Consider the following 27341-nt stretch of genomic DNA (forward strand, 5'->3'; position numbering starts at 1 on the left):
GCAGGAGAACACCAGGCAGCAACAGCAGGAGAAAACCAGGCAGCAACAGCAGGTGAACACCAAGCAGCAACAGCAGGAGAACACCAGGCATCAACAGCAGGTGAACACCAGGCAGCAACAGCAGGAGAACACCCGGCAGCAGCAGAATGTGAACACCAGGCAGAAACAGCAAGAGAACACTAGGAAGCTGCAGCAGGTGAACACCAGCAGAAACAGCAGGAGAACACCCGGCAGAAACAGCAGGAGAACACCAGGCAGTAGCAGGTGAACACCAGGCAGCAGCAGAACACCAGACAGCAACAGCAGGAGAACACCAGGCAGCTGCAGGAGAACACCAAGCAGCAGCAGCAGGACAACACCAAGCAGCAGCAGCAGGAGAACAACAGGCAGCAGCAGCAGGAGAACACCAGGCAGCTGCAGGAGAACACCAGGCAGCTGCAGCAGGAGCACACCAGGCAGCAGCAGGTGAACACCAGGCAGCAGCAGCAGGTGAACACCAGGCAGCAACAGCAGGTGAACACCAGGAGGCAGCAGCAGGTAAACACCAGGTAGCAACAGCAGGTGAACACCAGGCAGCAACAACAGGTGAACACCAGGCAGCAGCAGCAGGTGAACATCAGGGAGCAACACCAGGAGAACACCAGGCAGCAGCAGGTGAACACCAGGCAGCAAAAGCAGGTGAACACCAGGCAGCAGCAGCAGGTGAACACCAGGTAGCAACAGCAGGTGAACACCAGGTAGCAACAGCAGGAGAACACCAGGCAGCAACAGCAGGAGAAGACCAGGCAGCAACAGCAGGAGAAAACCAGGCAGCAACAGCAGGAGAACACCAGGCAGCAACAGCAGGTGAACACCAGGCAGCAACAGCAGGAGAACACCCGGCAGCAGCAAAAGGTGAACACCAGGCAGAAACAGCAAGAGAACACGAGGAAGCCGCAGCAGGTGAACACCAGGCAGAAACAGCAGGAGAACACCCCGCAGAAACAGCAGGAGAACACCCGGCAGTAGCAGGTGAACACCAGGCAGCAGCAGGAGAACACCAAGCAGCAGCAGCAGGAGAACACCAGGCAGCAGCAGGTGAACACCAGGCAGCAGCAGCAGGTGAACACCAGGCAGCTACAGCAGATGAACACCAGGCAGCAACAGCAGGAGAACACCAGGCAATAGCAGGAGAACACCAGGCAGCAACAGCAGATGAACACAAGGCAGCAGCAGGTGAACACCAGGCAGCAGCAGCAGGTGAACACCAGGCAGCTACAGCAGATGAACACCAGGCAGCAGCAGCAGGAGAACACCAGGCAATAGCAGGTGAACACCAGGCAGCAGCAGGTGAACACCAGGCAGCAGCAGCAGGAGAACACCAGGCAGCAACAGCAGGAGAACACCTGGCAGCAGCAGCAGGAGAACACCAGGCAGCAGTAGGTGAACACCAGGCAGCAACAACTGGTGAACACCAGGCAGCAACAACAGGTGAACACCAGGCAGCAGCAGCAGGTGAACACCAGGCAGCAACAGCAGGTGAACACCAGGCAGCAACACCAGGAGAACACCAGGCAGCAGCAGGGGAACATCAGGCAGCAACACGAGGAGAACACCAGGCAGCAGCAGGTGAGCACCAGGCAGCAGCAGCAGGAGAACACCAGGCAGCAGCAGCAGGTGAACACCAGGCAGCAGCAGCAGGAGAACACCAGGTAGCAACAGCAGGTGAACACCAGGCAGCAACAACAGGTGAACACCAGGCAGCAGCAGCAGGTGAACATCAGGCAGCAACACCAGGAGAACACCAGGCAGCAGCAGGTGAACACCAGGCAGCAACAGCAGGTGAACACCAGGCAGCAGCAGCAGGTGAACACCAGGCAGCAACAGCAGGTGAACACCAGGCAGCAGCAGCAGGTGAACACCAGGTAGCAACAGCAGGTGAACACCAGGTAGCAACAGCAGGAGAACACCAGGCAGCAACAGCAGGTGAACACCAAGCAGCAACAGCAGGAGAACACCAGGCAGCAACAGCAGGTGAACACCAGGCAGCAACAGCAGGAGAACACCTGGCAGCAGCAGAAGGTGAACACCAGGCAGAAACAGCAAGAGAACACTAGGAAGCTGCAGCAGGTGAACACCAGGCAGAAACAGCAGGAGAACACCCGGCAGAAACAGCAGGAGAACACCAGGCAGTAGTAGGTGAACACCAGGCAGCAGCAGGAGAACACCAGACAGCAACAGCAGGAGAACACCAGGAAGCTGCAGGAGAACACCAAGCAGCAGCAGCAGGAGAACACCAGGCAGCAGCAGGAGAATACCAGGCAGCAGCAGGAGAACACCAGGCAGCAACAGAAGGAGAACACCAGGCAGTAGCAGGTGAACACCAGGTAGCAGCAGGAGAACACCAAGCAGCAGCAGCAGGAGAACACCAGGCAGCAGCAGGAGAACACCAAGCAGCAGCAGCAGGAGAACACCAGGCAGCAGCAGGAGAACACCAGGCAGCTGATAGAGAACACCAAGCAGCAGCAGGAGAACAACAGGCAGCTGCAGCAGGAGAACACCAGGCAGCAGCAGGAGAACACCAAGCAGCAGCAGCAGGAGAACACCAGGCAGCTGCAGCAGGAGAACACCAGGCAGCAGCAGGAGAACACCAGGCAGCTGATAGAGAATACCAAGCAGCAGCAGGAGAACACCAAGCAGCAACAGCAGGAGAACACCAGGCAATAGCAGGTGAACACCAGGCAGCAACAACAGGTGAACACCAGGCAGCAACAGCAGGTGAACACAAGGCAGCAGCAGCAGGAGAACACCAGGCAATAGCAGGTGAACACCAGGCAGCAACAACAGGTGAACACCAGGCAGCAACAACAGGTGAACACCAGGCAGCAGCAGCAGGTGAACACCAGGCAGCAACAGCAGGTGAACACCAGGCAGTAACACCAGGAGAACACCAGGCAGCAGCAGCAGGTGAACACCAGGAAGCAACAGCAGGTGAACACCAGGCAGCAGCAGCAGGTGAACACCAGGTAGCAACAGCAGGTGAACATCAGGCAGCAACACCAGGAGAACACCAGGCAGCGGCAGCAGGAGAACACCAGGAAGCAGCAGCAGGTGAACACCAGGCAGCAACAGCAGGTGAACACCAGGCAGCAACAGCAGGAGAACACCAGGCAATAGCAGTTGAACACCAGGCAGCAACAGCAGGTGAACACAAGGCAGCAGCAGCAGGAGAACACCAGGCATTAGCAGGTGAACACCAGGCAGCAGCAGGAGAACACCAGGAAGCAGCAGCAGGAGAACACCAGGCAGCAGCAGGTGAACACCAAGCAGCAACAACAGGTGAACACCAGGCACCAACAACAGGTGAACACCAGGCAGCAGCAGCAGGTGAACACCAGGCAGCAACAGCAGGTGAACACCAGGCAGCAACACCAGGAGAACACCAGGCAGCAGCAGCAGGAGAACACCAGGCAGCAGCAGGAGAACACCAGGTAGCAACAGCAGGAGAACACCAGGCAGCAACAGCAGGTGAACACCAAGCAGCAACAGCAGGAGAACACCAGGCAGCAACAGCAGGTGAACACCAGGCAGCAACAGCAGGAGAACACCTGGCAGCAGCAGAAGGTGAACACCAGGCAGAAACAGCAAGAGAACACTAGGAAGCTGCAGCAGGTGAACACCAGGCAGAAACAGCAGGAGAACACCCGGCAGAAACAGCAGGAGAACACCAGGCAGTAGTAGGTGAACACCAGGCAGCAGCAGGAGAACACCAGACAGCAACAGCAGGAGAACACCAGGAAGCTGCAGGAGAACACCAAGCAGCAGCAGCAGGAGAACACCAGGCAGCAGCAGGAGAATACCAGGCAGCAGCAGGAGAACACCAGGCAGCAACAGAAGGAGAACACCAGGCAGTAGCAGGTGAACACCAGGTAGCAGCAGGAGAACACCAAGCAGCAGCAGCAGGAGAACACCAGGCAGCAGCAGGAGAACACCAAGCAGCAGCAGCAGGAGAACACCAGGCAGCAGCAGGAGAACACCAGGCAGCTGATAGAGAACACCAAGCAGCAGCAGGAGAACAACAGGCAGCTGCAGCAGGAGAACACCAGGCAGCAGCAGGAGAACACCAAGCAGCAGCAGCAGGAGAACACCAGGCAGCTGCAGCAGGAGAACACCAGGCAGCAGCAGGAGAACACCAGGCAGCTGATAGAGAATACCAAGCAGCAGCAGCAGGAGAACACCAAGCAGCAACAGCAGGAGAACACCAGGCAATAGCAGGTGAACACCAGGCAGCAACAACAGGTGAACACCAGGCAGCAACAGCAGGTGAACACAAGGCAGCAGCAGCAGGAGAACACCAGGCAATAGCAGGTGAACACCAGGCAGCAACAACTGGTGAACACCAGGCAGCAACAACAGGTGAACACCAGGCAGCAGCAGCAGGTGAACACCAGGCAGCAACAGCAGGTGAACACCAGGCAGTAACACCAGGAGAACACCAGGCAGCAGCAGCAGGTGAACACCAGGAAGCAACAGCAGGTGAACACCAGGCAGCAGCAGCAGGTGAACACCAGGTAGCAACAGCAGGTGAACATCAGGCAGCAACACCAGGAGAACACCAGGCAGCGGCAGCAGGAGAACACCAGGAAGCAGCAGCAGGTGAACACCAGGCAGCAACAGCAGGTGAACACCAGGCAGCAACAGCAGGAGAACACCAGGCAATAGCAGTTGAACACCAGGCAGCAACAGCAGGTGAACACAAGGCAGCAGCAGCAGGAGAACACCAGGCATTAGCAGGTGAACACCAGGCAGCAGCAGGAGAACACCAGGAAGCAGCAGCAGGAGAACACCAGGCAGCAGCAGGTGAACACCAAGCAGCAACAACAGGTGAACACCAGGCACCAACAACAGGTGAACACCAGGCAGCAGCAGCAGGTGAACACCAGGCAGCAACAGCAGGTGAACACCAGGCAGCAACACCAGGAGAACACCAGGCAGCAGCAGCAGGTGAACACCAGGCAGCAACAGCAGGTGAACACCAGGCAGCAGCAGCAGGTGAACACCAGGTAGCAACAGCAGGTGAACATCAGTCAGCAAGACCAGGAGAACAACAGGCAGCAGCAGGTGAACACCAGGCAGCAACAGCAGGTGAACACCAGGCAGCAACAGCAGGAGAGCACCAGGCAGCAAAAGCAGGAGAACACCAGGCAGCAACAGCAGGAGAAAACAAGGCAGCAACAGCAGGTGAACACCAGGCAGCAACAGCAGGAGAACACCAGGCAGCAACAGCAGTTGAACACCAGGCAGCAACAGCAGGAGATTACCCGGCAGCAGGAGCAGGTGAACACCAGGCAGCAGCAGGTGAACACCAGGCAGCAGCAGGAGAACACGAGGCACCTGCAGCAGGAGAACACCAGGCAGCAGCAGGTGAACACCAGGCAGCAGCAGCAGGTGAACACCAGGCAGCAGCAGGAGAACACCAGGCAGCAGCAGGTGATCACCAGGCAGCAACAGCAGGTGAACACCAGGCAGCAACAGCAGGAGAACACCAGGCAGCAACAGCAGATGAACACAGGGCAGCAACAGCAGGAGCACACCAGGCAGCAACAGCAGGTGAAGACCAGGCAGTAACAGCAGGTGAACACCAGGCAGCAACAGCAGGTGCACACCAGGCCGCAACAGCAGATGAACACCAGGCAGCAACAGCAGGAACACACCAGGCAGCAACAGCAGGAGCACACCAGGCAGCAACAGCAGGAGAACACCAGGCAGCAACAGCAGGTGAACACCAGGCAGTAACAGCAGGTGAACACCAGGCAGCAACAGCAGGGGAACACCAGGCAGCAGCAGGTGAACACCAGGGAGCAACAGCAGGTGAACACCAGGCAGAAACAGCAGGTGAACACAAGGCAGCAGCAGCAGGTGAACACCAGGCAGCAGCAGCAGGCGAACACCAGGCAGCAACAGCAGGTGAACACAAGGCAGAAGCAGCAGGTGAACACCAGGTAGCAACAGCAGGTGAACACCAGGCAGCAGCAGGTGAACACCAGGCAGCAACAGCAGGTGAAAACCAGGCAGCAGCAGCAGGTGAACACCAGGCAGCAACAGCAGGTGAACACCAGGCAGCAGCAGCAGGTGAACAACAGGCAGCAACAGCAGGTGAACACAAGGCAGCAACAACAGGAGAACACCAGGCAGCAGCAGCAGGAGAACACCAGGCAGCAACAGCAGGAGAACACCAGGCAGCAGCAGCAGGAGAACACCAGGCAGCAGAAGGTGAACACCAGGCAGCAGCAGCAGGAGAACACCAGGCAGCAACAGCAGGAGAACACCAGGCAGCAGCAGCAGGTGAACACCAGGCAGCAACAGCAGGTGAACACCAGGCAATAGAAGGTGAACACAAGGCAGCAACAGCAGGTGAACTCAAGGAAGCAGCAGCAGGAGAACACCAGGCAAAAGCAGGTGAACACCAGGCAGCAGCAGGTGAACACCAGGCAGCAGGAGCAGTAGAACACCAGGCAGCAACAGCAGGAGAACACCAGGCAGCAGCAGCAGGAGAACACCAGGCAGCAGCAGGTGAACACCAGGCAGCAACAACAGGTGAACACCAGGCCGCAACAACAGGTGAACACCAGGCAGCAGCAGCAGGTGAACACCAGGCAGCAACAGCAGGAGAACACCAGGCAGCAGCAGCAGGCGAACACCAGGTAGCAACAGCAGGTGAACACCAGGCAGCAACAACAGGTGAACACCAGGCAGCAGCAGCAGGTGAACACCAGGCAGCAACAGCAGGTGAACACCAGGCATCAACACCAGGAGAACACCAGGCAGCAGCAGGTGAACACCAGGCAGCAACAACAGGTGAACACCAGGCAGCAGCAGCAGGTGAACACCAGGCATCAACTCCAGGAGAACACCAGGCAGCAGCAGGTGAACATCAGGCAGCAACACCAGGAGAACACCAGGCAGCAGCAGCAGGTGAACACCAGGCAGCAACAGCAGGTGAACACCAGGCAGCAGCAGCAGGTGAACACCAGGTCGCAACAGCAGGTGAAAATCAGGCAGCAACGCCAGGAGAACACCAGGCAGCAGCAGGTGAACACCAGGCAGCAACAGCAGGTGAACACCAGGCAGCAGCAGCAGGTGAACACCAGGCAGCAGCAGAAGGTGAACACCAGGAAGAAACAGCAAGAGAACACGAGGAAGCCGCAGCAGGTGAACACCAAGCAGAAACAGCAGGAGAACAACCGGCAGAAACAGCAGGAGAACACCAGGCAGCAGCAGGAGAACACCAGACAACAACAGCAGGAGAACACCAGGCAGAAGCAGGAGAAAATCAAGCAGCAGCAGGAGAACACCAGGCGGCAGCAGGAGTACACCAGGCAGCTGCAGCAGGAGAACACCAGGCAGCAGCAGGAGAACACCAGGCAGCAACAGCAGGAGATCACCAGGCAGCTGCAGGAGAACACCAGGCAGCAACAGCAGGAGAACACCAGGCAGCAGCAGCAGGTGAACACCAGGTAGCAACAGCAGGTGAACATCAGGCAGCAACACCAGGAGAACACCAGGCAGCGGCAGCAGGAGAACACCAGGAAGCAGCAGCAGGTGAACACCAGGCAGCAACAGCAGGTGAACACCAGGCAGCAACAGCAGGTGAACACCTAGCAGCAACAGCAGGAGAACACCAGGCAGCAACAGCAGGTGAACACCAGGCAGCAACAGCAGGAGAACACCCGGCAGCAGCAGAAGGTGAACACCAGGCATAAACAGCAAGAGAACACTAGGAAGCTGCAGCAGGTGAACACCAGGCAGAAACAGCAGGAGAACATCCGGCAGAAACAGCAGGAGAACACCAGGCAGTAGCAGGTGAATACCAGGCAGCAGCAGGAGGACACCAGACAGCAACAGCAAGAGAACACCAGGCAGCTGCAGGAGAACACCAAGCAGCAGCAGCAGGAGAACACCAGGCAGCAGCAGGAGAACACCAGGCAGCAGCAGGAGAACACCAGGCAGCAACAGAAGGAGAACACCAGGCAGTAGCAGGTGAACACCAGGCAGCAGCAGGAGAACACCAAGCAGCAGCAGCAGGAGACCACCAGGCAGCAGCAGGAGAACACCAAGCATCAGCAGCAGGAGAACACCAAGCAGCTGCAGGAGAACACCAAGCAGCAGCAGCAGGAGAACACCAGGCAGCAGCAGCAGGAGAACAGCAGGCAGCAGCAGGAGAACACCAGGCAGCAACAGCAGGAGAACACCAGGCAGCAGCAGCAGGAGAACACCAGGCAGCTGCAGGAGAACACCAAGCAGCAGCAGCAGGAGAACACCAGGCAGCAGCAGCAGGAGAACACCAGGCAGCTGCAGGAGAACACAAAGCAGCAGCAGCAGGAGAACACCAGGCAGCTGCAGCAGGAGAACAGCAGGCAGCAGCAGGAGAACACCAGGCAGCTGCAGGAAAACACCAAGCAGCAGCAGCAGGAGAACACCAGGCAGCAGCAGCAGGAGAACACCAGGCAGCTGCAGGAGAACACCAGGCAGCTGCAGCAGGAGCACACCAGGCAGCTGCAGGAGAACACCAAGCAGCAGCAGCAGGAGAACACCAGGCAGCAGCAGCAGGAGAACACCAGGCAGCAGCAGGAGAACACCAGGCAGCAGCAGCAGGTGAACACCAGGCAGTAACAGCAGGTGAACACCAGGCAGCAGCAGCAGGTGAACACCAGGTATCAACAGCAGGTGAACACCAGGCAGCAACAACAGGTGAACACCAGGCAGCAGCAGCAGGTGAACATCAGGCAGCAACACCAGGAGAACACCAGGCAGCAGCAGGTGAACACAAGGCAGCAAAAGCAGGTGAACACCAGGCAGCAGCAGCAGGTGAACACCAGGTAGCAACAGCAGGTGAACACCAGGTAGCAACAGCAGGAGAACACCAGGCAGCAACAGCAGGAGAACACCAGGCAGCAACAGCAGGAGAAAACCAGGCAGCAACAGCAGGTGAACACCAGGCAGCAACAGCAGGAGAACACCAGGCAGCAACAGCAGGTGAACACCAGGCAGCAACAGCAGGAGAACACCCGGCAGCAGCAGAAGGTGAACACCAGGCAGAAACAGCAAGAGAACACGAGGAAGCCGCAGCAGGTGAACACCAGGCAGAAACAGCAGGAGAACACCCGGCAGAAACAGCAGGAGAACACCAGGCAGTAGCAGGTGAACACCAGGCAGCAGCAGGAGAACACCAAGCAGCAACAGCAGGTGAACACCAGGTAGCAACAGCAGGTGAACATCAGGCAGCAACACCAGGAGAACACCAGGCAGCGGCAGCAGGAGAACACCAGGAAGCAGCAGCAGGTGAACACCAGGCAGCAACAGCAGGTGAACACCAGGCAGCAACAGCAGGTGAACACCTAGCAGCAACAGCAGGAGAACACCAGGCAGCAACAGCAGGTGAACACCAGGCAGCAACAGCAGGAGAACACCCGGCAGCAGCAGAAGGTGAACACCAGGCATAAACAGCAAGAGAACACTAGGAAGCTGCAGCAGGTGAACACCAGGCAGAAACAGCAGGAGAACATCCGGCAGAAACAGCAGGAGAACACCAGGCAGTAGCAGGTGAATACCAGGCAGCAGCAGGAGGACACCAGACAGCAACAGCAAGAGAACACCAGGCAGCTGCAGGAGAACACCAAGCAGCAGCAGCAGGAGAACACCAGGCAGCAGCAGGAGAACACCAGGCAGCAGCAGGAGAACACCAGGCAGCAACAGAAGGAGAACACCAGGCAGTAGCAGGTGAACACCAGGCAGCAGCAGGAGAACACCAAGCAGCAGCAGCAGGAGACCACCAGGCAGCAGCAGGAGAACACCAAGCATCAGCAGCAGGAGAACACCAAGCAGCTGCAGGAGAACACCAAGCAGCAGCAGCAGGAGAACACCAGGCAGCAGCAGCAGGAGAACAGCAGGCAGCAGCAGGAGAACACCAGGCAGCAACAGCAGGAGAACACCAGGCAGCAGCAGCAGGAGAACACCAGGCAGCTGCAGGAGAACACCAAGCAGCAGCAGCAGGAGAACACCAGGCAGCAGCAGCAGGAGAACACCAGGCAGCTGCAGGAGAACACAAAGCAGCAGCAGCAGGAGAACACCAGGCAGCTGCAGCAGGAGAACAGCAGGCAGCAGCAGGAGAACACCAGGCAGCTGCAGGAAAACACCAAGCAGCAGCAGCAGGAGAACACCAGGCAGCAGCAGCAGGAGAACACCAGGCAGCTGCAGGAGAACACCAGGCAGCTGCAGCAGGAGCACACCAGGCAGCTGCAGGAGAACACCAAGCAGCAGCAGCAGGAGAACACCAGGCAGCAGCAGCAGGAGAACACCAGGCAGCAGCAGGAGAACACCAGGCAGCAGCAGCAGGTGAACACCAGGCAGTAACAGCAGGTGAACACCAGGCAGCAGCAGCAGGTGAACACCAGGTATCAACAGCAGGTGAACACCAGGCAGCAACAACAGGTGAACACCAGGCAGCAGCAGCAGGTGAACATCAGGCAGCAACACCAGGAGAACACCAGGCAGCAGCAGGTGAACACAAGGCAGCAAAAGCAGGTGAACACCAGGCAGCAGCAGCAGGTGAACACCAGGTAGCAACAGCAGGTGAACACCAGGTAGCAACAGCAGGAGAACACCAGGCAGCAACAGCAGGAGAACACCAGGCAGCAACAGCAGGAGAAAACCAGGCAGCAACAGCAGGTGAACACCAGGCAGCAACAGCAGGAGAACACCAGGCAGCAACAGCAGGTGAACACCAGGCAGCAACAGCAGGAGAACACCCGGCAGCAGCAGAAGGTGAACACCAGGCAGAAACAGCAAGAGAACACGAGGAAGCCGCAGCAGGTGAACACCAGGCAGAAACAGCAGGAGAACACCCGGCAGAAACAGCAGGAGAACACCAGGCAGTAGCAGGTGAACACCAGGCAGCAGCAGGAGAACACCAAGCAGCAACAGCAGGTGAACACCAGGCAGCAACAGCAGGAGAACACCCGGCAGCAGCAGAAGGTGAACACCAGGCATAAACAGCAAGAGAACACTAGGAAGCTGCAGCAGGTGAACACCAGGCAGAAACAGCAGGAGAACATCCGGCAGAAACAGCAGGAGAACACCAGGCAGTAGCAGGTGAATACCAGGCAGCAGCAGGAGGACACCAGACAGCAACAGCAAGAGAACACCAGGCAGCTGCAGGAGAACACCAAGCAGCAGCAGCAGGAGAACACCAGGCAGCAGCAGGAGAACACCAGACAACAACAGCAGGAGAACACCAGGCAGAAGCAGGAGAAAATCAAGCAGCAGCAGGAGAACACCAGGCGGCAGCAGGAGTACACCAGGCAGCTGCAGCAGGAGAACACCAGGCAGCAGCAGGAGAACACCAGGCAGCAACAGCAGGAGATCACCAGGCAGCTGCAGGAGAACACCAGGCAGCAACAGCAGGAGAACACCAGGCAGCAGCAGCAGGTGAACACCAGGTAGCAACAGCAGGTGAACATCAGGCAGCAACACCAGGAGAACACCAGGCAGCGGCAGCAGGAGAACACCAGGAAGCAGCAGCAGGTGAACACCAGGCAGCAACAGCAGGTGAACACCAGGCAGCAACAGCAGGTGAACACCTAGCAGCAACAGCAGGAGAACACCAGGCAGCAACAGCAGGTGAACACCAGGCAGCAACAGCAGGAGAACACCCGGCAGCAGCAGAAGGTGAACACCAGGCATAAACAGCAAGAGAACACTAGGAAGCTGCAGCAGGTGAACACCAGGCAGAAACAGCAGGAGAACATCCGGCAGAAACAGCAGGAGAACACCAGGCAGTAGCAGGTGAATACCAGGCAGCAGCAGGAGGACACCAGACAGCAACAGCAAGAGAACACCAGGCAGCTGCAGGAGAACACCAAGCAGCAGCAGCAGGAGAACACCAGGCAGCAGCAGGAGAACACCAGGCAGCAGCAGGAGAACACCAGGCAGCAACAGAAGGAGAACACCAGGCAGTAGCAGGTGAACACCAGGCAGCAGCAGGAGAACACCAAGCAGCAGCAGCAGGAGACCACCAGGCAGCAGCAGGAGAACACCAAGCAGCAGCAGCAGGAGAACACCAAGCAGCTGCAGGAGAACACCAAGCAGCAGCAGCAGGAGAACACCAGGCAGCAGCAGCAGGAGAACAGCAGGCAGCAGCAGGAGAACACCAGGCAGCAACAGCAGGAGAACACCAGGCAGCAGCAGCAGGAGAACACCAGGCAGCTGCAGGAGAACACCAAGCAGCAGCAGCAGGAGAACACCAGGCAGCAGCAGCAGGAGAACACCAGGCAGCTGCAGGAGAACACAAAGCAGCAGCAGCAGGAGAACACCAGGCAGCTGCAGCAGGAGAACAGCAGGCAGCAGCAGGAGAACACCAGGCAGCTGCAGGAAAACACCAAGCAGCAGCAGCAGGAGAACACCAGGCAGCAGCAGCAGGAGAACACCAGGCAGCTGCAGGAGAACACCAGGCAGCTGCAGCAGGAGCACACCAGGCAGCTGCAGGAGAACACCAAGCAGCAGCAGCAGGAGAACACCAGGCAGCAGCAGCAGGAGAACACCAGGCAGCAGCAGGAGAACACCAGGCAGCAGCAGCAGGTGAACACCAGGCAGCAACAGCAGGTGAACACCAGGCAGCAGCAGCAGGTGAACACCAGGTATCAACAGCAGGTGAACACCAGGCAGCAACAACAGGTAAACACCAGGCAGCAGCAGCAGGTGAACATCAGGCAGCAACACCAGGAGAACACCAGGCAGCAGCAGGTGAACACAAGGCAGCAAAAGCAGGTGAACACCAGGCAGCAGCAGCAGGTGAACACCAGGTAGCAACAGCAGGTGAACACCAGGTAGCAACAGCAGGAGAACACCAGGCAGCAACAGCAGGAGAACACCAGGCAGCAACAGCAGGAGAAAACCAGGCAGCAACAGCAGGTGAACACCAGGCAGCAACAGCAGGAGAACACCAGGCAGCAACAGCAGGTGAACACCAGGCAGCAACAGCAGGAGAACACCCGGCAGCAGCAGAAGGTGAACACCAGGCAGAAACAGCAAGAGAACACGAGGAAGCCGCAGCAGGTGAACACCAGGCAGAAACAGCAGGAGAACACCCGGCAGAAACAGCAGGAGAACACCAGGCAGTAGCAGGTGAACACCAGGCAGCAGCAGGAGAACACCAAGCAGCAACAGCAGGTGAACACCAGGCAGCAACAGCAGGAGAACACCCGGCAGCAGCAGAAGGTGAACACCAGGCATAAACAGCAAGAGAACACTAGGAAGCTGCAGCAGGTGAACACCAGGCAGAAACAGCAGGAGAACATCCGGCAGAAACAGCAGGAGAACACCAGGCAGTAGCAGGTGAATACCAGGCAGCAGCAGGAGGACACCAGACAGCAACAGCAAGAGAACACCAGGCAGCTGCAGGAGAACACCAAGCAGCAGCAGCAGGAGAACACCAGGCAGCAGCAGGAGAACACCAGGCAGCAGCAGGAGAACACCAGGCAGCAACAGAAGGAGAACACCAGGCAGTAGCAGGTGAACACCAGGCAGCAGCAGGAGAACACCAAGCAGCAGCAGCAGGAGACCACCAGGCAGCAGCAGGAGAACACCAAGCAGCAGCAGCAGGAGAACACCAAGCAGCTGCAGGAGAACACCAAGCAGCAGCAGCAGGAGAACACCAGGCAGCAGCAGCAGGAGAACAGCAGGCAGCAGCAGGAGAACACCAGGCAGCAACAGCAGGAGAACACCAGGCAGCAGCAGCAGGAGAACACCAGGCAGCTGCAGGAGAACACCAAGCAGCAGCAGCAGGAGAACACCAGGCAGCAGCAGCAGGAGAACACCAGGCAGCTGCAGGAGAACACAAAGCAGCAGCAGCAGGAGAACACCAGGCAGCTGCAGCAGGAGAACAGCAGGCAGCAGCAGGAGAACACCAGGCAGCTGCAGGAAAACACCAAGCAGCAGCAGCAGGAGAACACCAGGCAGCAGCAGCAGGAGAACACCAGGCAGCTGCAGGAGAACACCAGGCAGCTGCAGCAGGAGCACACCAGGCAGCTGCAGGAGAACACCAAGCAGCAGCAGCAGGAGAACACCAGGCAGCAGCAGCAGGAGAACACCAGGCAGCAGCAGGAGAACACCAGGCAGCAGCAGCAGGTGAACACCAGGCAGCAACAGCAGGTGAACACCAGGCAGCAGCAGCAGGTGAACACCAGGTATCAACAGCAGGTGAACACCAGGCAGCAACAACAGGTGAACACCAGGCAGCAGCAGCAGGTGAACATCAGGCAGCAACACCAGGAGAACACCAGGCAGCAGCAGGTGAACACAAGGCAGCAAAAGCAGGTGAACACCAGGCAGCAGCAGCAGGTGAACACCAGGTAGCAACAGCAGGTGAACACCAGGTAGCAACAGCAGGAGAACACCAGGCAGCAACAGCAGGAGAACACCAGGCAGCAACAGCAGGAGAAAACCAGGCAGCAACAGCAGGTGAACACCAGGCAGCAACAGCAGGAGAACACCAGGCAGCAACAGCAGGTGAACACCAGGCAGCAACAGCAGGAGAACACCCGGCAGCAGCAGAAGGTGAACACCAGGCAGAAACAGCAAGAGAACACGAGGAAGCCGCAGCAGGTGAACACCAGGCAGAAACAGCAGGAGAACACCCGGCAGAAACAGCAGGAGAACACCAGGCAATAGCAGGTGAACACCAGGCAGCAGCAGGAGAACACCAAGCAGCAGCAGCAGGAGAACACCAGGCAGCTGCAGGAGAACACCAGCCAGCTGCATCAGGAGTACACCAAGCAGCAGCAGAAGGTGAACACCAGGCAGAAACAGCAAGAGAACACTAGGAAGCTGCAGCAGGTGAACACCAGGCAGAAACAGCAGGAGAACACCCGGCAGAAACAGCAGGAGAACACCAGGCATTAGCAGGTGAACACCAGGCAGCAGCAGGAGGACACCAGACAGCAACAGCAAGAGAACACCAGGCAGCTGCAGGAGAACACCAAGCAGCAGCAGCAGGAGAACACCAGGCAGCAGCAGGAGAACACCAGGCAGCAGCAGGAGAACACCAGGCAGCAGCAGAAGGAGAACACCAGGCAGTAGCAGGTGAACACCAGGCAGCAGCAGGGGGACACCAGACAGCAACAGCAAGAGAACACCAGGCAGCTGCAGGAGAACACCAAGCAGCAGCAGCAGGAGAACACCAGGTAGTAGCAGGTGAACACCAGGCAGCAGCAGGAGAACACCAAGCAGCAGCAGCAGGAGAACACCAGGCAGCAGCAGGAGAACACCAAGCAGCAGCAGCAGGAGAACACCAAGCAGCTGCAGGAGAACACCAAGCAGCAGCTGCAGGAGAACACCAGGCAGCAGCAGCAGGAGAACACCAGGCAGCTGCAGGAGAACATCAGGCAGCTGCAGGAGAACACCAAGCAGCAGCAGCAGGATAACACCAGGCAGCAGCAGCAGGAGAACACCAGGCAGCAGCAGGAGAACACCAGGCAGCAGCAGCAGGTGAACACCCGGCAGCAACAGCAGGTGAACACCAGGCAGCAGCAGCAGGTGAACACCAGGTATCTACAGCAGGTGAACACCAGGCAGCAACAACAGGTGAACACCAGGCAGCAGCACCAGGAGAACACCAGGCAGCAGCAGGTGAACACAAGGCAGCAAAAGCAGGTGAACACCAGGCAGCAGCAGCAGGTGAACACCAGGTAGCAACAGCAGGTGAACACCAGGTAGCAACAGCAGGAGAACACCAGGCAGCAACAGCAGGAGAACACCAGGCAGCAACAGCAGGAGAAAACCAGGCAGCAACAGCAAGTGAACACCAGGCAGCAACAGCAGGAGAACACCAGGCAGCAACAGCAGGTGAACACCAGGCAGCAACAGCAGGAGAACACCCGGCAGCAGCAGAAGGTGAACACCAGGCAGAAACAGCAAGAGAACACGAGGAAGCCGCAGCAGGTGAACACCAGGCAGAAACAGCAGGAGAACACCCGGCAGAAACAGCAGGAGAACACCAGGCAGTAGCAGGTGAACACCAGGCAGCAGCAGGAGAACACCAAGCAGCAGCAGCAGGAGAACACCAGGCAGCTGCAGGAGAACACCAGCCAGCTGCAGCAGGTGAACACCAGGCAGCAACAGCAGGTGAACACCAGGCAGCAACAGCAGGAGAACACCGGGCAGTAGCAGAAGGTGAACAGCAGGCAGAAACAGCAAGAGAACACGAGGAAGCCGCAGCAGGTGAACACCAGGCAGAAACAGCAGGAGAACACCAGGCAGTAGCAGGTGAACACCAAGCAGCAGCAGGAGAACACCAAGCAGCAGCAGCAGGAGAACACCAGGCAGCAGCAGCAGGTGAACACCAGGCTGTAACAGCAGGTGAACACCAGGCAGCAACAGCAGGTGAACACCAGGCAGCAACAGCATGAGAACACCAGGCAGCAGCAGGAGAACACCAAGCAGCAGCAGCAGGAGAACACCAGCCAGCTGCAGCAGGTGAACACCAGGCAGCAGCAGCAGGTGAACACCAGGCAGCAACAGCAGGTGAATACCAGGCAGCAACAGCATGAGAACACCAGGCAATAGCAGGAGAACACCAGGCAATAGCAGGTGAACACAAGGCAGCAGCAGCAGGAGAACACCAGGCAATAGCAGGTGAACACCAGGAAGCAGTAGGTGAACACCACGCAGCAACAATTGGTGAACACGAGGCAGCAACAACAGGTGAACACAAGGCAGCAGCAGCAGGTGAACACCAGGCAGCAGCAGCAGGAGAACACCAGGCAGCTGCAGGAGAACAGCAGGCAGCAGCAGGTGAACATCAGGCAGCAACACGAGGAGAACACCAGGCAGCAGCAGGTGAACACCAGGCAGCAACAGCAGGTGAACACCAGGCAGCAGCAGCAGGTGAACACCAGGCAGAAACAGCAAGAGAACACGAGGAAGCCGCAGCAGGTGAACACCAGGCAGAAACAGCAGGAGAACACCCGGCAGAAACAGCAGGAGAACACCAGGCAGTAGCAGGTGAACACCAGGCAGCAGCAGGAGAACACCAAGCAGCAACAGCAGGTGAACACCAGGTAGCAACAGCAGGTGAACATCAGGCAGCAACACCAGGAGAACACCAGGCAGCGGCAGCAGGAGAACACCAGGAAGCAGCAGCAGGTGAACACCAGGCAGCAACAGCAGGTGAACACCAGGCAGCAACAGCAGGTGAACACCTAGCAGCAACAGCAGGAGAACACCAGGCAGCAACAGCAGGTGAACACCAGGCAGCAACAGCAGGAGAACACCCGGCAGCAGCAGAAGGTGAACACCAGGCATAAACAGCAAGAGAACACTAGGAAGCTGCAGCAGGTGAACACCAGGCAGAAACAGCAGGAGAACATCCGGCAGAAACAGCAGGAGAACACCAGGCAGTAGCAGGTGAATACCAGGCAGCAGCAGGAGGACACCAGACAGCAACAGCAAGAGAACACCAGGCAGCTGCAGGAGAACACCAAGCAGCAGCAGCAGGAGAACACCAGGCAGCAGCAGGAGAACACCAGGCAGCAGCAGGAGAACACCAGGCAGCAACAGAAGGAGAACACCAGGCAGTAGCAGGTGAACACCAGGCAGCAGCAGGAGAACACCAAGCAGCAGCAGCAGGAGACCACCAGGCAGCAGCAGGAGAACACCAAGCATCAGCAGCAGGAGAACACCAAGCAGCTGCAGGAGAACACCAAGCAGCAGCAGCAGGAGAACACCAGGCAGCAGCAGCAGGAGAACAGCAGGCAGCAGCAGGAGAACACCAGGCAGCAACAGCAGGAGAACACCAGGCAGCAGCAGCAGGAGAACACCAGGCAGCTGCAGGAGAACACCAAGCAGCAGCAGCAGGAGAACACCAGGCAGCAGCAGCAGGAGAACACCAGGCAGCTGCAGGAGAACACAAAGCAGCAGCAGCAGGAGAACACCAGGCAGCTGCAGCAGGAGAACAGCAGGCAGCAGCAGGAGAACACCAGGCAGCTGCAGGAAAACACCAAGCAGCAGCAGCAGGAGAACACCAGGCAGCAGCAGCAGGAGAACACCAGGCAGCTGCAGGAGAACACCAGGCAGCTGCAGCAGGAGCACACCAGGCAGCTGCAGGAGAACACCAAGCAGCAGCAGCAGGAGAACACCAGGCAGCAGCAGCAGGAGAACACCAGGCAGCAGCAGGAGAACACCAGGCAGCAGCAGCAGGTGAACACCAGGCAGTAACAGCAGGTGAACACCAGGCAGCAGCAGCAGGTGAACACCAGGTATCAACAGCAGGTGAACACCAGGCAGCAACAACAGGTGAACACCAGGCAGCAGCAGCAGGTGAACATCAGGCAGCAACACCAGGAGAACACCAGGCAGCAGCAGGTGAACACAAGGCAGCAAAAGCAGGTGAACACCAGGCAGCAGCAGCAGGTGAACACCAGGTAGCAACAGCAGGTGAACACCAGGTAGCAACAGCAGGAGAACACCAGGCAGCAACAGCAGGAGAACACCAGGCAGCAACAGCAGGAGAAAACCAGGCAGCAACAGCAGGTGAACACCAGGCAGCAACAGCAGGAGAACACCAGGCAGCAACAGCAGGTGAACACCAGGCAGCAACAGCAGGAGAACACCCGGCAGCAGCAGAAGGTGAACACCAGGCAGAAACAGCAAGAGAACACGAGGAAGCCGCAGCAGGTGAACACCAGGCAGAAACAGCAGGAGAACACCCGGCAGAAACAGCAGGAGAACACCAGGCAGTAGCAGGTGAACACCAGGCAGCAGCAGGAGAACACCAAGCAGCAACAGCAGGTGAACACCAGGCAGCAACAGCAGGAGAACACCCGGCAGCAGCAGAAGGTGAACACCAGGCATAAACAGCAAGAGAACACTAGGAAGCTGCAGCAGGTGAACACCAGGCAGAAACAGCAGGAGAACATCCGGCAGAAACAGCAGGAGAACACCAGGCAGTAGCAGGTGAATACCAGGCAGCAGCAGGAGGACACCAGACAGCAACAGCAAGAGAACACCAGGCAGCTGCAGGAGAACACCAAGCAGCAGCAGCAGGAGAACACCAGGCAGCAGCAGGAGAACACCAGACAACAACAGCAGGAGAACACCAGGCAGAAGCAGGAGAAAATCAAGCAGCAGCAGGAGAACACCAGGCGGCAGCAGGAGTACACCAGGCAGCTGCAGCAGGAGAACACCAGGCAGCAGCAGGAGAACACCAGGCAGCAACAGCAGGAGATCACCAGGCAGCTGCAGGAGAACACCAGGCAGCAACAGCAGGAGAACACCAGGCAGCAGCAGCAGGTGAACACCAGGTAGCAACAGCAGGTGAACATCAGGCAGCAACACCAGGAGAACACCAGGCAGCGGCAGCAGGAGAACACCAGGAAGCAGCAGCAGGTGAACACCAGGCAGCAACAGCAGGTGAACACCAGGCAGCAACAGCAGGTGAACACCTAGCAGCAACAGCAGGAGAACACCAGGCAGCAACAGCAGGTGAACACCAGGCAGCAACAGCAGGAGAACACCCGGCAGCAGCAGAAGGTGAACACCAGGCATAAACAGCAAGAGAACACTAGGAAGCTGCAGCAGGTGAACACCAGGCAGAAACAGCAGGAGAACATCCGGCAGAAACAGCAGGAGAACACCAGGCAGTAGCAGGTGAATACCAGGCAGCAGCAGGAGGACACCAGACAGCAACAGCAAGAGAACACCAGGCAGCTGCAGGAGAACACCAAGCAGCAGCAGCAGGAGAACACCAGGCAGCAGCAGGAGAACACCAGGCAGCAGCAGGAGAACACCAGGCAGCAACAGAAGGAGAACACCAGGCAGTAGCAGGTGAACACCAGGCAGCAGCAGGAGAACACCAAGCAGCAGCAGCAGGAGACCACCAGGCAGCAGCAGGAGAACACCAAGCAGCAGCAGCAGGAGAACACCAAGCAGCTGCAGGAGAACACCAAGCAGCAGCAGCAGGAGAACACCAGGCAGCAGCAGCAGGAGAACAGCAGGCAGCAGCAGGAGAACACCAGGCAGCAACAGCAGGAGAACACCAGGCAGCAGCAGCAGGAGAACACCAGGCAGCTGCAGGAGAACACCAAGCAGCAGCAGCAGGAGAACACCAGGCAGCAGCAGCAGGAGAACACCAGGCAGCTGCAGGAGAACACAAAGCAGCAGCAGCAGGAGAACACCAGGCAGCTGCAGCAGGAGAACAGCAGGCAGCAGCAGGAGAACACCAGGCAGCTGCAGGAAAACACCAAGCAGCAGCAGCAGGAGAACACCAGGCAGCAGCAGCAGGAGAACACCAGGCAGCTGCAGGAGAACACCAGGCAGCTGCAGCAGGAGCACACCAGGCAGCTGCAGGAGAACACCAAGCAGCAGCAGCAGGAGAACACCAGGCAGCAGCAGCAGGAGAACACCAGGCAGCAGCAGGAGAACACCAGGCAGCAGCAGCAGGTGAACACCAGGCAGCAACAGCAGGTGAACACCAGGCAGCAGCAGCAGGTGAACACCAGGTATCAACAGCAGGTGAACACCAGGCAGCAACAACAGGTAAACACCAGGCAGCAGCAGCAGGTGAACATCAGGCAGCAACACCAGGAGAACACCAGGCAGCAGCAGGTGAACACAAGGCAGCAAAAGCAGGTGAACACCAGGCAGCAGCAGCAGGTGAACACCAGGTAGCAACAGCAGGTGAACACCAGGTAGCAACAGCAGGAGAACACCAGGCAGCAACAGCAGGAGAACACCAGGCAGCAACAGCAGGAGAAAACCAGGCAGCAACAGCAGGTGAACACCAGGCAGCAACAGCAGGAGAACACCAGGCAGCAACAGCAGGTGAACACCAGGCAGCAACAGCAGGAGAACACCCGGCAGCAGCAGAAGGTGAACACCAGGCAGAAACAGCAAGAGAACACGAGGAAGCCGCAGCAGGTGAACACCAGGCAGAAACAGCAGGAGAACACCCGGCAGAAACAGCAGGAGAACACCAGGCAGTAGCAGGTGAACACCAGGCAGCAGCAGGAGAACACCAAGCAGCAACAGCAGGTGAACACCAGGCAGCAACAGCAGGAGAACACCCGGCAGCAGCAGAAGGTGAACACCAGGCATAAACAGCAAGAGAACACTAGGAAGCTGCAGCAGGTGAACACCAGGCAGAAACAGCAGGAGAACATCCGGCAGAAACAGCAGGAGAACACCAGGCAGTAGCAGGTGAATACCAGGCAGCAGCAGGAGGACACCAGACAGCAACAGCAAGAGAACACCAGGCAGCTGCAGGAGAACACCAAGCAGCAGCAGCAGGAGAACACCAGGCAGCAGCAGGAGAACACCAGGCAGCAGCAGGAGAACACCAGGCAGCAACAGAAGGAGAACACCAGGCAGTAGCAGGTGAACACCAGGCAGCAGCAGGAGAACACCAAGCAGCAGCAGCAGGAGACCACCAGGCAGCAGCAGGAGAACACCAAGCAGCAGCAGCAGGAGAACACCAAGCAGCTGCAGGAGAACACCAAGCAGCAGCAGCAGGAGAACACCAGGCAGCAGCAGCAGGAGAACAGCAGGCAGCAGCAGGAGAACACCAGGCAGCAACAGCAGGAGAACACCAGGCAGCAGCAGCAGGAGAACACCAGGCAGCTGCAGGAGAACACCAAGCAGCAGCAGCAGGAGAACACCAGGCAGCAGCAGCAGGAGAACACCAGGCAGCTGCAGGAGAACACAAAGCAGCAGCAGCAGGAGAACACCAGGCAGCTGCAGCAGGAGAACAGCAGGCAGCAGCAGGAGAACACCAGGCAGCTGCAGGAAAACACCAAGCAGCAGCAGCAGGAGAACACCAGGCAGCAGCAGCAGGAGAACACCAGGCAGCTGCAGGAGAACACCAGGCAGCTGCAGCAGGAGCACACCAGGCAGCTGCAGGAGAACACCAAGCAGCAGCAGCAGGAGAACACCAGGCAGCAGCAGCAGGAGAACACCAGGCAGCAGCAGGAGAACACCAGGCAGCAGCAGCAGGTGAACACCAGGCAGCAACAGCAGGTGAACACCAGGCAGCAGCAGCAGGTGAACACCAGGTATCAACAGCAGGTGAACACCAGGCAGCAACAACAGGTGAACACCAGGCAGCAGCAGCAGGTGAACATCAGGCAGCAACACCAGGAGAACACCAGGCAGCAGCAGGTGAACACAAGGCAGCAAAAGCAGGTGAACACCAGGCAGCAGCAGCAGGTGAACACCAGGTAGCAACAGCAGGTGAACACCAGGTAGCAACAGCAGGAGAACACCAGGCAGCAACAGCAGGAGAACACCAGGCAGCAACAGCAGGAGAAAACCAGGCAGCAACAGCAGGTGAACACCAGGCAGCAACAGCAGGAGAACACCAGGCAGCAACAGCAGGTGAACACCAGGCAGCAACAGCAGGAGAACACCCGGCAGCAGCAGAAGGTGAACACCAGGCAGAAACAGCAAGAGAACACGAGGAAGCCGCAGCAGGTGAACACCAGGCAGAAACAGCAGGAGAACACCCGGCAGAAACAGCAGGAGAACACCAGGCAATAGCAGGTGAACACCAGGCAGCAGCAGGAGAACACCAAGCAGCAGCAGCAGGAGAACACCAGGCAGCTGCAGGAGAACACCAGCCAGCTGCATCAGGAGTACACCAAGCAGCAGCAGAAGGTGAACACCAGGCAGAAACAGCAAGAGAACACTAGGAAGCTGCAGCAGGTGAACACCAGGCAGAAACAGCAGGAGAACACCCGGCAGAAACAGCAGGAGAACACCAGGCATTAGCAGGTGAACACCAGGCAGCAGCAGGAGGACACCAGACAGCAACAGCAAGAGAACACCAGGCAGCTGCAGGAGAACACCAAGCAGCAGCAGCAGGAGAACACCAGGCAGCAGCAGGAGAACACCAGGCAGCAGCAGGAGAACACCAGGCAGCAGCAGAAGGAGAACACCAGGCAGTAGCAGGTGAACACCAGGCAGCAGCAGGGGGACACCAGACAGCAACAGCAAGAGAACACCAGGCAGCTGCAGGAGAACACCAAGCAGCAGCAGCAGGAGAACACCAGGTAGTAGCAGGTGAACACCAGGCAGCAGCAGGAGAACACCAAGCAGCAGCAGCAGGAGAACACCAGGCAGCAGCAGGAGAACACCAAGCAGCAGCAGCAGGAGAACACCAAGCAGCTGCAGGAGAACACCAAGCAGCAGCTGCAGGAGAACACCAGGCAGCAGCAGCAGGAGAACACCAGGCAGCTGCAGGAGAACATCAGGCAGCTGCAGGAGAACACCAAGCAGCAGCAGCAGGATAACACCAGGCAGCAGCAGCAGGAGAACACCAGGCAGCAGCAGGAGAACACCAGGCAGCAGCAGCAGGTGAACACCCGGCAGCAACAGCAGGTGAACACCAGGCAGCAGCAGCAGGTGAACACCAGGTATCTACAGCAGGTGAACACCAGGCAGCAACAACAGGTGAACACCAGGCAGCAGCACCAGGAGAACACCAGGCAGCAGCAGGTGAACACAAGGCAGCAAAAGCAGGTGAACACCAGGCAGCAGCAGCAGGTGAACACCAGGTAGCAACAGCAGGTGAACACCAGGTAGCAACAGCAGGAGAACACCAGGCAGCAACAGCAGGAGAACACCAGGCAGCAACAGCAGGAGAAAACCAGGCAGCAACAGCAAGTGAACACCAGGCAGCAACAGCAGGAGAACACCAGGCAGCAACAGCAGGTGAACACCAGGCAGCAACAGCAGGAGAACACCCGGCAGCAGCAGAAGGTGAACACCAGGCAGAAACAGCAAGAGAACACGAGGAAGCCGCAGCAGGTGAACACCAGGCAGAAACAGCAGGAGAACACCCGGCAGAAACAGCAGGAGAACACCAGGCAGTAGCAGGTGAACACCAGGCAGCAGCAGGAGAACACCAAGCAGCAGCAGCAGGAGAACACCAGGCAGCTGCAGGAGAACACCAGCCAGCTGCAGCAGGTGAACACCAGGCAGCAACAGCAGGTGAACACCAGGCAGCAACAGCAGGAGAACACCGGGCAGTAGCAGAAGGTGAACAGCAGGCAGAAACAGCAAGAGAACACGAGGAAGCCGCAGCAGGTGAACACCAGGCAGAAACAGCAGGAGAACACCAGGCAGTAGCAGGTGAACACCAAGCAGCAGCAGGAGAACACCAAGCAGCAGCAGCAGGAGAACACCAGGCAGCAGCAGCAGGTGAACACCAGGCTGTAACAGCAGGTGAACACCAGGCAGCAACAGCAGGTGAACACCAGGCAGCAACAGCATGAGAACACCAGGCAGCAGCAGGAGAACACCAAGCAGCAGCAGCAGGAGAACACCAGCCAGCTGCAGCAGGTGAACACCAGGCAGCAGCAGCAGGTGAACACCAGGCAGCAACAGCAGGTGAATACCAGGCAGCAACAGCATGAGAACACCAGGCAATAGCAGGAGAACACCAGGCAATAGCAGGTGAACACAAGGCAGCAGCAGCAGGAGAACACCAGGCAATAGCAGGTGAACACCAGGAAGCAGTAGGTGAACACCACGCAGCAACAATTGGTGAACACGAGGCAGCAACAACAGGTGAACACAAGGCAGCAGCAGCAGGTGAACACCAGGCAGCAGCAGCAGGAGAACACCAGGCAGCTGCAGGAGAACAGCAGGCAGCAGCAGGTGAACATCAGGCAGCAACACGAGGAGAACACCAGGCAGCAGCAGGTGAACACCAGGCAGCAACAGCAGGTGAACACCAGGCAGCAGCAGCAGGTGAACATCAGGCAGCAACACGAGGAGAACACCAGGCAGCAGCAGGTGAACACCAGGCAGCAACAGCAGGTGAACACCAGGCAGCAACAACAGGTGAACACCAGGCAGCAGCAGCAGGTGAACATCAGGCAGCAACACCAGGAGAACACCAGGCAGCAGCAGGTGAACACCAGGCAGCAACAGCAGGTGAACACCAGGTAGCAGCAGCAGGTGAACACCAGGCAGCAACAGCAGGTGAACACCAGGCAGCAGCAGCAGGTGAACACCAGGTAGCAACAGCAGGTGAAAACCAGGTAGCAACAGCAGGAGAACACCAGGCAGCAACAGCAGGAGAACACCAGGCAGCAACAGCAGGAGAAAACCAGGCAGCAACAGCAGGTGAACACCAAGCAGCAACAGCAGGAGAACACCAGGCAGCAACAGCAGGTGAACACCAGGCAGCAACAGCAGGTGAACACCAGGCAGCAGCAGAAGGTGAACACCAGGCAGAAACAGCAAGAGAACACTTGGAAGCTGCAGCAGGTGAACACCAGGCAGAAACAGCAGGAGAACACCCGGCAGAAACAGCAGGAGAACACCAGGCAGTAGCAGCTGAACACCAGGCAGCAGCAGGAGAACACCAGACAGCAACAGCAGGAGAACACCAGGCAGCAGCAGGAGAACACCACGCAGCAGCAGCAGGAGAACACCAGGCAGCTGCAGGAGAACACCAAGCAGCAGCAGCAGGAGAACACCAGGCAGCAGCAGGAGAACACCAGGCAGCAACAGAAGGAGAACACCAGGCAGTAGCAGGTGAACACCAGGCAGCAGCAGGAGAACACCAAGCAGCAGCAGCAGGAGAACGCCAGGCAGCAGCAGGAGAACACCAAGCAGCAGCAGCAGGAGAACACCAAGCAGCTGCAGGAGAACACCAAGCAGCAGCAGCAGGAGAACACCAGGCAGCTGCAGCAGGAGAACACGAGGCAGCAGCAGGTGAACACCTGGCAGCAGCAGGAGAACACCAAGCAGCAGCAGGAGAACACCAGGCAGCTGCAGCAGGAGAACACCAGGCAGCAGCAGGAGAACACCAGGCAGCTGCAGGAGAACACCAAGCAGCAGCAGCAGGAGAACACCAGGCAGCAGCAGCAAGAGAACACCAGGCAGCTGCAGGAGAACACCAGGCAGCTGCAGCAGGAGCACACCAGGCAGCAGCAGGTGAACACCAGGCAGCAGCAGGAGAACACCAGGCAGCAACAGCAGGTGAACACCAGGCAGCAGCAGCAGGTGAACATCAGGTAGCAACAACAGGTGAACACCAGGCAGCAACAACAGGTGAACACCAGGCAGCAGCAGCAGGTGAACATCAGGCAGCAACACCAGGAGAACACCAGGCAGCAGCAGGTGAACACCAGGCAGCAAAAGCAGGTGAACACCAGGCAGCAGCAGCAGGTGAAAACCAGGTAGCAACAGCAGGTGAACACCAGGTAGCAACAGCAGGAGAACACCAGGCAGCAAAAGCAGGTGAACACCAGGCAGCAACAGCAGGAGAACACCAGGCAATAGCAGGTGAACACCAGGCAGCAGCAGCAGGAGAACACCAGGCAATAGCAGGTGAACACAAGGCAGCAGCAGCAGGAGAACACCAGGCAATAGCAGGTGAACACCAGGCAGCAACAGCAGGTGAACACCAGGCAGCAGCAGCAGGTGAACACCAGGTAGCAACAGCAGGTGAACACCAGGTAGCAACAGCAGGAGAACACCAGGCAGCAACAGCAGGAGAAAACCAGGCAGCAACAGCAGGTGAACACCAAGCAGCAACAGCAGGAGAACACCAGGCAGCAACAGCAGGTGAACACCAGGGAGCAACAGCAGGAGAACACCCGGCATCAGCAGAAGGTGAACACCAGGCAGAAACAGCAAGAGAACACTAGGAAGCTGCAGCAGGTGAACACCAGGCAGAAACAGCAGGTGAACACCAGGCAGCAACAACAGGTGAACACCAGGCAGCAGCAGCAGGTGAACATCAGGCAGCAACACCAGGAGAACACCAGGCAGCAGCAGGTGAACACCAGGCAGCAGCAGGTGAACACCAGGCAGCAACAGCAGGTGAACACCAGGCAGCAACAACAGGTGAACACCAGGCAGCAGCAGCAGGTGAACATCAGGCAGCAACACCAGGAGAACACCAGGCAGCAGCAGGTGAACACCAGGCAGCAACAGCAGGTGAACACCAGGTAGCAGCAGCAGGTGAACACCAGGCAGCAGCAGCAGGTGAACACCAGGTAGCAACAGCAGGTGAAAACCAGGTAGCAACAGCAGGAGAACACCAGGCAGCAACAGCAGGAGAACACCAGGCAGCAACAGCAGGAGAAAACCAGGCAGCAACAGCAGGTGAACACCAAGCAGCAACAGCAGGAGAACACCAGGCAGCAACAGCAGGTGAACACCAGGCAGCAACAGCAGGTGAACACCAGGCAGCAGCAGAAGGTGAACACCCCTCAGAAACAGCAAGAGAACACTTGGAAGCTGCAGCAGGTGAACACCAGGCAGAAACAGCAGGAGAACACCCGGCAGAAACAGCAGGA

The 27341-nt window shown here is 58.1% G+C and overlaps 1 protein-coding gene across 1 annotated transcript; it reads left to right on the forward strand.

Annotated features, from left to right (window-relative positions):
- Window positions 1–5541: 5541 nt before the first annotated feature.
- Window positions 5542–22794, forward strand: LOC137373335 (transcription factor SPT20 homolog). Its single transcript, XM_068038159.1, has 10 exons — window positions 5542–5589; window positions 6946–7191; window positions 9385–9575; window positions 10932–11123; window positions 13173–13364; window positions 14721–14871; window positions 17242–17432; window positions 18789–18980; window positions 21030–21221; window positions 22578–22794. Exons 1-10 carry the CDS (start codon window positions 5542–5544, stop codon window positions 22792–22794), a joined length of 1812 nt encoding a protein of 603 aa, XP_067894260.1.
- Window positions 22795–27341: the final 4547 nt, after the last annotated feature.

This window comes from Heterodontus francisci, chromosome 9, assembly GCF_036365525.1.
Source record: "Heterodontus francisci isolate sHetFra1 chromosome 9, sHetFra1.hap1, whole genome shotgun sequence".
Classification (NCBI taxonomy): domain Eukaryota; kingdom Metazoa; phylum Chordata; class Chondrichthyes; order Heterodontiformes; family Heterodontidae; genus Heterodontus; species Heterodontus francisci.